Source organism: Triturus cristatus, chromosome 5_1 (assembly GCF_964204655.1).
Source record: "Triturus cristatus chromosome 5_1, aTriCri1.1, whole genome shotgun sequence".
NCBI classification, from domain to species: Eukaryota; Metazoa; Chordata; class Amphibia; order Caudata; family Salamandridae; genus Triturus; species Triturus cristatus.
Genome location: NC_140587.1, coordinates 219,250,051 through 219,263,480, shown reverse-complemented (window position 1 = coordinate 219,263,480; position 13,430 = coordinate 219,250,051). Strand labels below are relative to the sequence as shown.

The 13,430-nt window shown below is 43.5% G+C and overlaps 1 protein-coding gene across 2 annotated transcripts in view; it reads right to left on the bottom strand.

Moving 5' to 3' along the window:
* Positions 1 to 749: 749 nt before the first annotated feature.
* Positions 750 to 13,430, bottom strand: part of TRAPPC9 (trafficking protein particle complex subunit 9) — a 2,530,995-nt gene continuing 2,518,314 nt past the window's right edge. The window contains exon 24 of one of the 2 annotated variants that reach the window (XM_085604859.1): positions 750 to 1,121. In XM_085604859.1, coding sequence (XP_085460985.1) covers positions 948 to 1,121 — 174 coding nt within the window. In that variant the 3' untranslated portion in view covers positions 750 to 947. The remainder of the gene's footprint in view (positions 1,122 to 13,430) is intronic. The other variant, XM_085604858.1, reaches the window with a different exon arrangement.

Genomic DNA, 13,430 nt, shown 5'->3' with positions numbered 1-13,430 from the left:
AGGAGATGGAGAATCCAGTCAATTACTCCTCACCATGGATATTCTGGTCACCATCTCAAAACTTACATACACATATAGGGTTAGCAACTGAGGCCGCCCCATGTGCGGCTGAGCCCAGCAAAAAAAAAAACATTAATATATAATGAAGGGCTAGTGATGCAGCACAGTTAGGTGCTTCCTTTAGCTACAATGGTTGAAGCTTTTCAGGTTTTGCTTGTTGGGTCTCAGTCCACGTATCGCTTGAGCAAAGATCCACCAAGATGGCGGCAGAGTAACCTATCCTCCCTGTTCCGCCACACTCAATCTTTCCCTTGCTCAGCTCCTCTATACTTTTACAGACCTCTTGGTATTAATGCGCCCTCAAGCAACCATACCGCGCACGTAAAACAAATTGTAATATAGTACATGTCGCAAATCACCGCTACTAAAATGCTTGAAATACATAATCCAGCAAACAAAGAACTACACTGTCTAAAAAGAACAGACCCTCAGAACAGGTGGGTCCATTCTTCAGTGACCACATTTAACCACGCCCATCAGACTAGCCAATGAAGATGCTGTGAAGTAGGATGTGTACTTTCCAAGTGTACGTACGCGTGCCTACAAACATTAATTTCAAGTTGTGAACATGTTGATGAATTTGTTATACTGAAAGGTAGAGCAGCAGGAGGGGGCGAAGAGGGGAAAAAAAAAAATATATATATATATATATATATATATATATACATATATGTTTTTAAGAACAGTAATAATGCTGCTTTTACTTTATTCATCCTAGAGCATTACATACAGAACTGGATTCTATGCAGACCTTTGAGTCACGTCAGTGGGACCTTTAAAACGGACTGGCTTACGTCGAAAGATCTAAATTCAAAACACATCTGGTTAGGCTGGCTCACATTTGTGACGGCCTTAGACATGATGAGTAATATTGATAGATCTTTATTTTAAAAGGCGGCAACAGGATCCATAGCTCGAATGTGAACACTCGGCAGGCAGAACCAAGACAGCGGCAGCTCCCTGTTTGAGTTGTCATCATGAAACTTGATGTTCAGGAAAAATTCCCCAGTGTAGAGAAAGAGAAGGGCTCCAAGGCAGATAGACTTCTCTGTTGGTTTCACCTGGAGGAGAGAGGAAAGAAATCAGTTTCAGATACGCAAGGGCTGGAGCACGGCCACTTAAATTGAAACCTTTGACGATGTATGCGTCTCAACTTCATGAAACTGAAAATTCAATGCATTAGCTAATGTTCATTATATAGAAACCAAATGCAACATATTGCATTGCTATAGGCAAAGACAGAAAGTGCTCTTGAACACATAAGAAATCATTACATGAACATGTGAGTAGAATACGGAGGTCCAGCACTGACCCATGAAGATCAGGACCATGACAGATATTCAACATTATCCACAAGATATATATATTTTTTAAATGCTTCTAAATTGGAATCATTAACATAGTCAATTGATATCCTGAAAATTTGGAACAGCCCCATCCCCCGTAGATCAACAATGGACACCTCAGACCTAGAATAAGGATCCTTTTGCCGCCAAGCATGGTTGACCCTAATCAATATCCCTAGTCTGGCCCGTTTCCTTCTTGTCTACAAATCTGTATTTCTGGCACTTTTCCAGGATTCTCCGATGCTTCCAGATCGATTTAAAAGTCGGTCACCTGTGCTTGTGACCTCTCTTCTCCATGTAGCCCAACAGCTGAAGAAATCATCCACCCTAGCAAACATGGAAATCAATCTGTTCAACTTCAATAAAACACAGCTAACAGTAGTTATTCTAAAGTAGGCTTTGCCGAAAGAGTAAGAGAAATATACAATTAAACAACAGGATTTTGTACAAAGTAACAAGAGTAGACCAGTTAAGTATGAAGAGTACCAGATTATAAAGGCAACCTTGACTAAGTAATCGTGAGTGCACAGGCAAGGTTATCGACCCAGCAACTGTGAGCTAATTATACCTCTGCAAATTCAGAACCAATCTGAGCTTCTAAGTATGTTCACACACATTGTGCAGGGGCACTATTTAGTACATGTATGTATTTTTTAGGTTTCTTTTCGTAAATTGTTTTACTATTATAAAGTACCACAATAGCACAGATTGTGAGAACCCTGAACAACAGACTTGATGGGTTGTGATGTCTTAGCAGAAGAAATAGTATGGACTCCCCCGTGAGAGGAGGGAATCTAACTGAGGAGCATGGCCTGGTTGTCATGTGATACATAGACAACTCTATCTAAAAGTTGGTTGCAAAGAATAGATTCACCTCTAAGGAAAGCTCTGATTGAGGTATAGGCAGGTAGGGATATATTTCCGGTTCCTAACCTGTCCCATAATGCAACATGAATCAGCTCTAGGGCACACTCTGTAGTATCTTCCTGTTGTATTTATAATGTTCCCTTTTACCTAGTGATGGAGCAAGGACTCGTATAAAAGAGACTTGCTTGGAAACAATCTTCTCAAATAACTTGTAATACCGTAATAACAGTGTTCGTAAATACTGATAATGCATCATAAAATTCGTACACTTAAGCTTAAGGCAAGCTTGCCTATGTGCCGTACTAACAAGTAACCTGAGAGTGATAAAAAATGCCTGCTAACGCGGGAATCTTTGCTGTGCATGCGTCAACTACATCTACGTAGTAATGACGTACCTATGCTTTGGAGGGAAATCTTTGCAGCTGCGCAATTGCTTTCAAAATGGCCGCTTAGAACTCACATGTTAGTGCGCATGCTTAAGCTGAAATTAACCCCTGCAATTTTAATAAAATTCTAATGCGAAAGATTTATTTAAGTAAAAGGGGTTAGAGTAGAGATAGGTGGTATACAGTGAAATCATTTTATTTTGAATTTAATATGTCTCTTTCTGACTTCTTTATTAGTTTGTATTTGGGCCTTTAAGGAGGACGGATGTCCATACCCCTCATGTCCCTTGCACATGCGTATTTGCAACCCGCCAGGAACCATGACGAAAGAATTGAAACTCCTCCAAGGCCACAACCTCTATTTGTCCTGGGAACAGAATCATCTTCATGTCCAATGAATGGAGAAGTTATTAAATTGTATATTTTGGATTGATAAAATTTTTTAACTCGGGAGCGAAATAAAGCATGGGAAAGTAAATTAAGGGGCGGGAACATAAAACAATGAGCTTAAAGAAAAATATTAAACTTAGCATGGTGTGATGATCATCTCCCCTTTTCCTGTCCAATCGGAGTGAGGAGTTTCATAAATTCGAAACATTTAGGGGTGGCACATGCCATTAGAAAGGTATAATTGAGGTAGTTTAGTTAGTTCAATTCCCACAGCGAGACGGAGAATGCTGAGAGACTGAAATACTGTCAGAGAATTAAGAAGAATACTAAAGAAGATCCAATTTCTATACATAGAACTTTTGAGCCAATTAATTAGAAGAACACCGCGGAAGAACCGAGGAGGCACATAATAGAAGAACATCGCAGAAGAATCGAGGAGGAAGATAGTATGTATGTATGTATGTATGTATGTATGTGCGGTCTTATATAGCGCTCAAATTACCCTTGGGCATCTCGGCGCTTGCATTGGGAACCCGTCCTGGTTTTTCCCTGTGAGATAACCCGTACTGGGCATCCCCAAGGTGAAAGCCAGGCATCCCGCCGCGGGGGGCCGTTGTGGAGATTAAGCAAGCTTGTTGCCCAGAGCTGCATAGTGTGAACTCGTGCTTAGAGTGGGCACCGAAGCGAGAATTATCGAGTCCGTGGACAATTGGGCTCCAGACCCTGCCGCGTCGGGAATCGAACCCTGGTCCCGGGTCTGACCTCTGCTTCAGGGTATGCCTCCTCTAACCAGTGAGCTACACTTCTCCATAGTGTCAGAGAGAGGTGCGACGCAGGCATCGTATCTAGAAAAGGTCATCTATCCTGTCCTGAATCCTGTCCTGAGCCTTGTCACCTGATCTGTCCCAGGGGACCCTTTCCAATTCCTTGGCAAAGGGGTTGGTTTCCACACCATTCTAGGTAACTATAATTCTGAGTAGTATGTCACAGTACCGCTCTCTCTGTTTCCTCCCTTTTCAGGTTCTGTCATCGTAATAACTTTGTTTAACGTATATTCTAATCAAATTTTATTCCCTTCCTCTCTTTGAAGAAAACGGTATTCTAACTGTATTTTGGTTTTTTGGCTCAAGTGAATTTGCAAGATAAACTTTTAAAACTCTCCAGAGTCTGTGGTTATTTAAAGAAGGTTTAATCTATGTAATGTTCATCTATTTAGTTAACTAAAAGGTCCATTGACCAGAGGAAAATATATTGGATCATGAGGTTTGGTAAGAAATAATTAGATACATTCATCTTACAGGTATTAGCACAATAAATTGACCCCAGCAGTATCTACTAGCCTATATGAATGAGTGTGTGTTTATGGGCCCAAGTGAGTATATGGTCGCTGAGTATCTGAGGTTGGTAACCCGCTGGATCACTAGTTTCTAGCTGCTCAGCCAGTGTGTGTGTTCTGTATGGAATGTTGGTGTGATGGACATGGGTGGAATGCTTGGGTGCCTGGTGTGAGTGTTGACAGTTGGAAGATGGGCTGAGCAGCTAGGAGGCTGCTCCTGGTGGGGCTGTGACCACAGATCTTATGGACTTAATAAATAACTTAAAAGACACTACTTGGCTATGTCTTCTGTGTCACCTCTACGCATGGAACCTACATGTTACACACTCCTATATCTTACCAGCTTTCAATAGTTAACCAATGTAGCATACTCCCAAGCCTGGGTACTCACCAAAGACTACGCCACACATGGAGCTTGGTATAACATGTCTTTATTCGTCTGCGTGTAGCTGCAAACTCAACATTCTAAACCTGCATTCACTTATGTCACAATTCTACAGAATCCATCAGGAGCCGCAAGGGTTCCGTCATTTCTAACTCACACAACACCACATCTCCCCCTCTTCTAAATTAAAAATGACAATTTTTTTACAAATATATTCACAATCATAGCTCTTCAATAAGTATTTGTGGCCTTTTGATCACACATCCCAACCGTGTCTACGGAAACTGGGGACAGTGAGTAGAAGTGTCCATGATCTGCGTTAACGATGTAGGGGCAGCATTCAGGGGGTTTTCACTTGTCCTTTCAGACCCATTGATATCAGTGCCTAATGAGTGATGAGCCACATGTCAGAAATGCAAGGAATCTCACATGATAAACTTCCTAGGATGTTGGGCAGTCACCCTGTGTTCTTTACAAGGTCACAACATAAAAGAGCTCAGCATCGAAGGGAGCATCGGATTTTCTTTTCCTAGACTGACGGACAAGCGCTAGATCTCCTGTAGTGAAAGTAATGTCTTTTGCATGTTGGCACTTGTCTGCATAGGCCTTCATTTCCCTTTTTTGAACCAAGTCTTTTATACAGGTTTCTTCCTCTGTATTTGATCTCGTCAGTCCATTGAGGTAACTTGGTCATCATGGCTCTCACGAACTTCAAGGTTGCAGGGCTTTTATCTGTGGTCGACTAAGGGGTTGAACAGTAATCTTGAAGAGTAGAATTCAAGACAGTTTTAAGGTCGAGCTTTTCCAGTACAGCACTCTAAACAGCTTTCATAAGAGTACTCATGAAACATTTGACAAGGCAATTGGCCTGTGGCCTATGAGGTGTGCTCGTTTGATGCTTCACGTTAAGATGACTGAGAAAGTCTCTGAATTCTCAACTGTTGAAAGGTGTGTCAGATTTTAAGATCACAGGAACACCCCATGTCACGAAGATGTCATCTAATCTCTCAATGACTCTTTCTTGAGTGATAGATGAGCGATTTTCTATCAATTGAAAACAGGAGTATTCATCAACAATCACCATCAGGTGATGTCCATTGTCAAGAGGATCGAAGAAGTCAATGGCAATTCTTTCCCATACATACTTTGGTAACTCTGACATGTTTAAGCCGTGTTGAGTGATTTTCGATGAAAGGTAGTTGCACAGACGGCAGGCCTTCAATTCTCTTTTAACACTCTTATCGAGATGAGAAAACCAGACTCGGTCTCAGTGAGCTCGATTTGTGGAAACTCTCCCACGATGTCCTTCATTGGGCCACTTCAATTATCTCCTGTCGCAGACCCTCTGGAATAAAAATTCTTGAACCTCTCAGGATAATGCCTTGCTGAGTAACGGACAGTTCATCTTTGACATTTTTAAACTTCTGGCACTCAATGTCATTGGTAAGAGGTTGAGTGTGCTGATTCCATAAATAATGTCTTTTGGTTTTAACATGTTACTTTCTTGACTTGTGGCTTAGCTCTTATCAGGGCGCTGAAACCCTAGCATCTCTTACAGTGCTCTTTCCAGGAAACTCAAATTGCTTGGCTATCATACAGCGCTCTTTTAGGTGAACTGAAGCTGCTGGTGACTCTTACAGCGCTCTTTCATGAGAAATGAAACTGCTGGCTTCTCTTACATCGCTCCCTCTATGGTGCCGAAATCCTTATATATAGTCAGCACATGCTTTTGCTCCTGCAAGGGGTCGTGGCTCATCTTACATGCTTTGGTGTTTCCTTTTATAATTTTAAAAGCTTGGATTTCCTATCTACTAATCCTGTTTGAAACAGAACTATACTCATATTGTCTGCCTTGTCCAATAACACACAGTACGTCCGTTAAGAGATTGGACTTTGCTTATTCACTTTAAACCAGTGTGACAAGCACTATAACGATGTTTTGCCATTCAAAACAAAGCAATACACATAGCCTATTTTAGAACCTCTTTTGGAGTTTTCCAGCTCCCCGTCTCACCCTTGTCTTAGTAGCCGGTAAGTCCAGAGTGTCTGAAATGTGACAGGCTGTAAAGAATCCACTACCTGCAGCCTACCCTGATCTGTCGAACGTAGCAATGGTGGGTGTACTAAAGACAAGTGCTACCATTCTGTACCTCCTTGTGCTATCCACTGGTCCACTTCTCCCCTCCCCCTCCTCTAGGTGCCCCTCTCACTTGTCCCGCTCTCTGTCGTACCATCTCTTACACCTCTCTCGCTCTTTCACACACTCCTCACTCTTCATCCTTCTGCCTCACACTGCTATTCTCCTCACACTCCTTTTTTGTGCCTCATGCTGCTCTTCTATTCACCCTCCTTCATTGTGCCTCACGTTGCTCTCCTCCTCGCTTTTCTTTTTTGTGCCTCACGTTGTTGCTCGTCTCCTCACACTCCTTCCTTGTGCCTCATGCTGCTCTTCTCTTCACTTTTCACTTTGTATCACCCACAAGTCCTTCTGGGGGAAAAGAGCGACGATTAATCAATCCATCGCCACCCCTTACTGCCCTTAACAGAAGCCTCCGTTCGGCGAACCTCTTGCTCCCCGTAGTTCAAAAATAAAGAGAGCATGAAGCGGCGGCTGCTCTTTCTCTTATAATGCTGCTAGGCTCTGGAACGCCCTCCCTCTCCACATACCCAATCATTTGCCTTTCCGAAAATTCCTTAAAACCTGGCTTTTCCAAGTCACTGCTTAGTAAAGATGTTTCCTCTGTACGCTGCCGCAGATAGCGCTGGGATGACTCAGGGTAGCTACATGCTATATAAATGCTTTTTCATTCAATCACTCACCTTCCTTGTGCCTCACGTTGCCCTTCTCCTCACTCTACATCCTTGTGCCACACACTGCTCTTTTCCTCACTCTCCTGTGTTGTGCCTCATGCTGCTATTCTCTTCCTCACTCTTCTTCCCTGTGCCTCACACTGCTGTTCTCTTCCTCACTCTCTATCCTTCTGCCTCAAGCTGCTCTTCTCTTCTCTTCCTCACTCTCCTTCCTTGTGCTTCACACTGCTGTTCTCCTCCTCACTCTCCTTCCTTGCGCCTGACGCCACGCTGACCGTGCCTTTCTTTTGTTCGGCGCGGCTCGCCCATCTCTATTCTTATCAATCTTGAAGAGACTTTAACATAATTTCACTCAGCGCTGCACCCCTTTCAGGAGCACCGTGCTTTATCTACTTGTCCTTGTTTTTTATTGCTATCCCCCCTCCGAGCACAAACGCAGCGTTTCCCTCCCGTACCCCTCCCTTTCCATGTGCATCGAGTGAGGCAGCAAGAGGCATGGGCACCCGTTCAGCCCCAGCACCAGCACATCACCGTCTCAGCAGCAATTCAACACCAATGCAGCATTCCTAACCTCCATTCTTCCTTTGCCTTCTTGGTTATATATAAGGTAACACAAATGCTCATAACACTTTTTTATTATAACTTTTCAACATGCTGCACAACAGCCACAATGCTCTACAACATAGCTTAAAGACATTGGCAAAGCCAATAGCTCTGGCTAAACACCTATAAGGTCCCAAAGATGAGACCTGTTGGCTATGCCAATGCTTGTTTTAATACTGTTTATAGTTTCCACTATCAACTACACAATTTACCTACTTGTTGTATATATTACATATATATGGCCAGTCAACACAGGATGCGTAGTTATAGTGTGCTTCATGGGAAAAATAGACCTCTGTAGCTCCACTCCCTTTCTGTGACTGACTGCACATTTAGGGGCAATAGCTGCTTTACCAGAAGGTTAAAGGCATGAGCACCCCAAGACTGAGAAATTCACAAGCTCAGACACTCAGATGGAACCCCAGATATCCAATCTGAACTTTCAACTCTCAGCCCACCTAGAAAATCCCAGAAACAGCTTCTAAAACTATTGTACTGCACATGACATAATTACTGGCAATGTCTCTTGCCAATATAGTAAGAGTACATGTATCTTTATGGAGACCCCGGTATTGGTCTTCTGTATGCGTGGGTGTCACTGCACCTTGTGAAAAAGTCAGAATCTGCTTAATAACTGTGAATTTGACACTTGGGGCACCACACAAGGAGTCTTTGGCTAACGCCAACCCTTGCCAATTCCCTTCTGTAAAAATCAGTGCTTGTTTTAGCCAGTGACTGAGGGTCTGGCAGGATGAGTTAGGTGGATGTAGTTTGATAATGGGAAACAGTCTATGAAAGAGGAGTAAGACAGTCAGCATTAAGAAAGCTTCATCCTACTCCTATGTCCTGGCTTTCCACAATTCGGCTCAGGCGAGTATCCTGGGCAAACGTTTTTCTCAGAATGTGCTGGTCAAAATGTATTTTGTTGCCAAAGGTAGCCTCAAAAGCTTAGCACCAGCTGAATGCATGAGAGTAGCCCATATAGCTGCTCTATAACTCAATCTAAGAGGCACAAGTCTAGAGAAAATTACTGAATGTACTGTGGTACTGGTGAACTTCGCTCAGAACCAGGAAGGAGGCTCTGTACCATTTAAGGAATTTTAGTGGCATATGCAGCATGGTACCCATTCAGAACAGGTGCCTGTAACTCCAGCTTTGGTGGCATCATTTTCAGAAAAAGTAATAGGTTGTCTGTAGAGCAGAAATCCCAGCTTGTGTAGAGATAAAGCGTAAAATATACCCAACGTCAAGGTCCGTGGTGTTACTTCAGCCAAGGAAGCCTGATTACATAAATAAATAATTGGAAGAAAAAGGTACTTGTTTAGATGGAATTCACTCAACACATTTGAAAATAAGGTGAACCCTAAACACGGTGTGTGATTTATAGCCATGTAAGACTTGGATATCGGAAGTGAGTCTGGACGGACCAACAACATCTGGAAGGGAAGCCTTTCAGGAGAGAAGCCTCAAGATGCAGGATGCCATGGGCTAAAATTGGCTTTTGCAGTAGCCCAGCTCATCACAGGATGCTGAACAAAGGGAGTGCAATGCTTCTTCATGTACCGTATTTCTGTAAGCTTTTTTGGAATCTTGCACCTAAACATCAGTGTGCTCCCTCCTCCTCCCTGTTGGACATGGCCCTTTTTGCAGGGGCCCCACCTGAGTATTTCCTTCTGTGCACTTTTTCCATGCTAACCAGTGGTAAAGTGCTTGTGCTCTCTCCCTAACACATGACAATATTGGCATATACCTGATTGGTACATGTGTTTTACATTTACATCTCTAGTAAAAGGTACTACATTTAGCCCAGGGCTGCAGCATTCAGTGTGCCACCCATTAAAGTAGCACTATAAAACATGAGCACGGGCCTGCCCCTGCAACCTGTGTGTGCAGTTTTAAAACTGCCATTTTGACCTTGCAAAATAAATGTTTTGTCAGGCCTAGACCTTTTTTAACACTTATAATACCCCTAAGGAAGTCCTTAAGAGCTCCTAGGGCAGGGTTCATGGTATTTAAAAGTGTGAAGATGTGTATTTAGGTGTTCCATGTCCTGCCACTAAAAAAACACTTAACACATTTTTCACAGCTGTAAGACTCTCTCTCCCATAGACTAACACTGGGTTACCTTATGCCACTTAATACGTCATAACTTAATCTTGGAAATCGATAGAGAAATGCATCTTCCACTCAAATAAATTGTAATTTAAACTCATTTCTAGTGGTAAAGTTGGATCTTAAGTTACTATTCTAAAACATTCACTTTTGGAAAGTTGGCATTTTTCTGCCTAAATCAAATGTGCCTTTGTGCCTGTGTCCAGGACCACATGACTGTTAATTCTCTCCTGTATCGTTTTGTGTATTGATTCCAGACATAGGGACAAAAGGGCCTTGGGTGTGGGGAAGGGTGTTTCTCTCCTGAGCAAGATGTCCTGGAGGGGGGGAAGGGGGAGGGTACTCAGCCTTCCTGAGCTTCAAAGGGTAGCCTCATGTCTTGAGCACCCCTTCCTGACTTCTAAGCGCTGCCTGCCCTGCCACTGACAAACGCAGCTCACACCTAGGGCCACCTGTCCTTTGGTACCTTAGACAGTTTTGAGCCAAACCCAGGACAGGGGGGAGGTTACACAAAGTGGGGCATCCCCCCACCCACTGGCTGGCACTGGGGATAAAAGTGTCTACTTCAGACCTTCTCATCAGAACACTCCATGGCCTGTGGAACATTCGGAAGAAGGACTGTCCTGCTGTCAGAAGAAGGAAGACTGCATCTGCTTGTCTTGAACCAAGGCTACCCAGAAGTGACTCCAAGGGACAGTTGGCTGACCTCCTGTTTGAGGTACAGGGACACAACAAACTTCCAGAGGACTCCCCGCAACGGACCAGCTGACCAGCACCAACTGAACATGCCTGAGCCCTGCTGCTGGCCTCTGTTGGAGTGAGTCCTGATCCCCAAGAGGTGCCCCCAGGTTCTGGACCCTTAGCTGGCATCAGAGCATACTCCTTCTGAACTCAAGGAGAAGATACACAAGTTCTGGGCTCCTGGCGACCTCTTTCTTCCAAGAACTGACCACCTGCGATGACCGCCAACGTTAAGCTCCAGCTGGACCTGCGCTTTGCTGTGACAGCGGCCGTCCACAATAACCGTCAATGCGAAGTGAGATCTACACTTTCTAGCGACAGCCTGCGTCAACCGCCAAGTCATAGCTTCAGTGACAACAACTCTTCAAACCAAAACAGCAACTGTTCACAATGCCCAACTTACTCCTCACACAGACAACTACCACCCCACGGTACCCACCAATGCAAACAGCAGCCCCTCACCTTGAACTCTTCAGTGGGACGGACCCTGGTCACTGTATCTGAACTGGGCTCCATCGTGGTTGGCCTGAACCTGTGCCTTTGCCCCGGTGCAGCAAAACCATATTACAGCGAGTGGCGCTTTGTGCTTTTTGGTGCTATTTTCGCCATCAAATTTTAAAACTCATATCTCCGGTTTTACTGATAGGATTTTTGTAATTTTGGTGCAAATGTATTTATTAAAATTGGTCTGTGAATTTTCTGGCACTTTATTATTGTTTGAGTGCTGCATAAATACTTTCATATTACCTCTAAGTTAAGCCTGACTTCTTTGTGACAAGTTATGTTATGAGGATTTGTAGAGCGTGCTTAGCAGCAGAGAGGTATCCAGGCACAGCAAGCTACCAGAATACAAAATTATATAGTAACTTTTGCGGTTCACCCTGGCAAGGATTGTCTTTATTATTTGAATGGGGCTTCCACCCCCACCCCCCATTCAAATAAGTACCCGCACACTGAGTGTGGAAGAAAACCAGGATACCAGAGTGAATTTAATTGCATGCTGTAACATATTTATTAAAGAATATTAAGACGTTGTGGCCTGACATTATTTCAATAGCCAGAGGCAAACCTTTTCCCAAGTAACGCTAAAACTGGAGCCCACATAGGATACTGCACAGGAAGCCTATGCAAAAATAAACTTTGTGCACATGAAATAATTCAATATACCTGCAAACGCTCAATTTGACAACTTGTAAGTGAAAAAACTGCATTTAACAGGCAAATATCTGAAAGGCTTAGTCAGCCTCATCCTTGTTGATTCTGACTGCAAGCATCAGTTGCGCATGATGTCCCCTGCCTGGACACATCTGCTTTGCTATAGCTAATGTCACCGTGACCCTCACTTGTGTATAAGCAGTTGATACAGAAATTTGATTTGAAACTTAACTACTGCATATCACTCCAGAAGGTTATTAGATCATACTTATAGGATGGGAACATATTTATACTTCCACAAATAGGTAGACAGATTGTCTAATAATGATCCCTTAACAGTCCGCGTTAATGTCCTCCTTCTACCCGTCTCCCCGACAGAATGATTTTAGTATCACAAAGGTGCAGCAGGAGAGTGGATTTCTTTTTAAATCAAATCAAATGGAGCAGTACAGACTGGAGCCCTGGGGTTGGAAGTTGGACATGTAGAATGAGCACTCTAATCATGGAGGTAGGTATCAGTTTATGTCTACTCCACATCTCTGCCTCCTAGTTTACGATGATCTGAGGCTTGGAGGGTAAGGCGGCAAGGGAAGCGCCAAGAGTCATTCCAACAGACCAACTCTGTGCGTGCTGCCATTCCATCGCTATCAGCTGTGCTCTTCTTGGGACATGGTTATTATCGTGGTAGCCATGAAGGATGGAGGTGTTCTTTGCAGCTTGCATACACGATATGAAGCATGGAATTGATGCTTGGTGCTGGTCACTGCCAGGAAAATATCTGGCAGAACTTAGTGCATTGAGCAAAGTGGAGGATCGAAGAGATCAAAGTGGCTGTCAATGTCAAGGTCTACAAGGTGCATTGCTCTGACCACAAGCAGAATGCGACTGTCTTTGCATAATGAGGGATATTCTACATTTTCCCGGTTGTTTAGCCTCTACCATCATGCTGATGGGAGCAAGACTACTGTCAGAGCTAAACTGAGAGAACACAAAGTGCCTACTTGGGGTGTTCCCTTTAAATGCACAACGCATTCTTCAGTTAGGGAAAGATACATTGATGTGTATTTGCTACTGCCTTACCTCATGCTTTGCTACAGTATTTATCACAAGGTTTAGGTTGAACAATGTAAAGGACAAGTGCGCACTTAAAGCAAATCTTAGGAATCTGTTCCCCGCCCTTGGTCATTGAGATGGCTTGCAGCCAGCCAACTGCAGGGTCTAAATGGACAGAAAGAGAC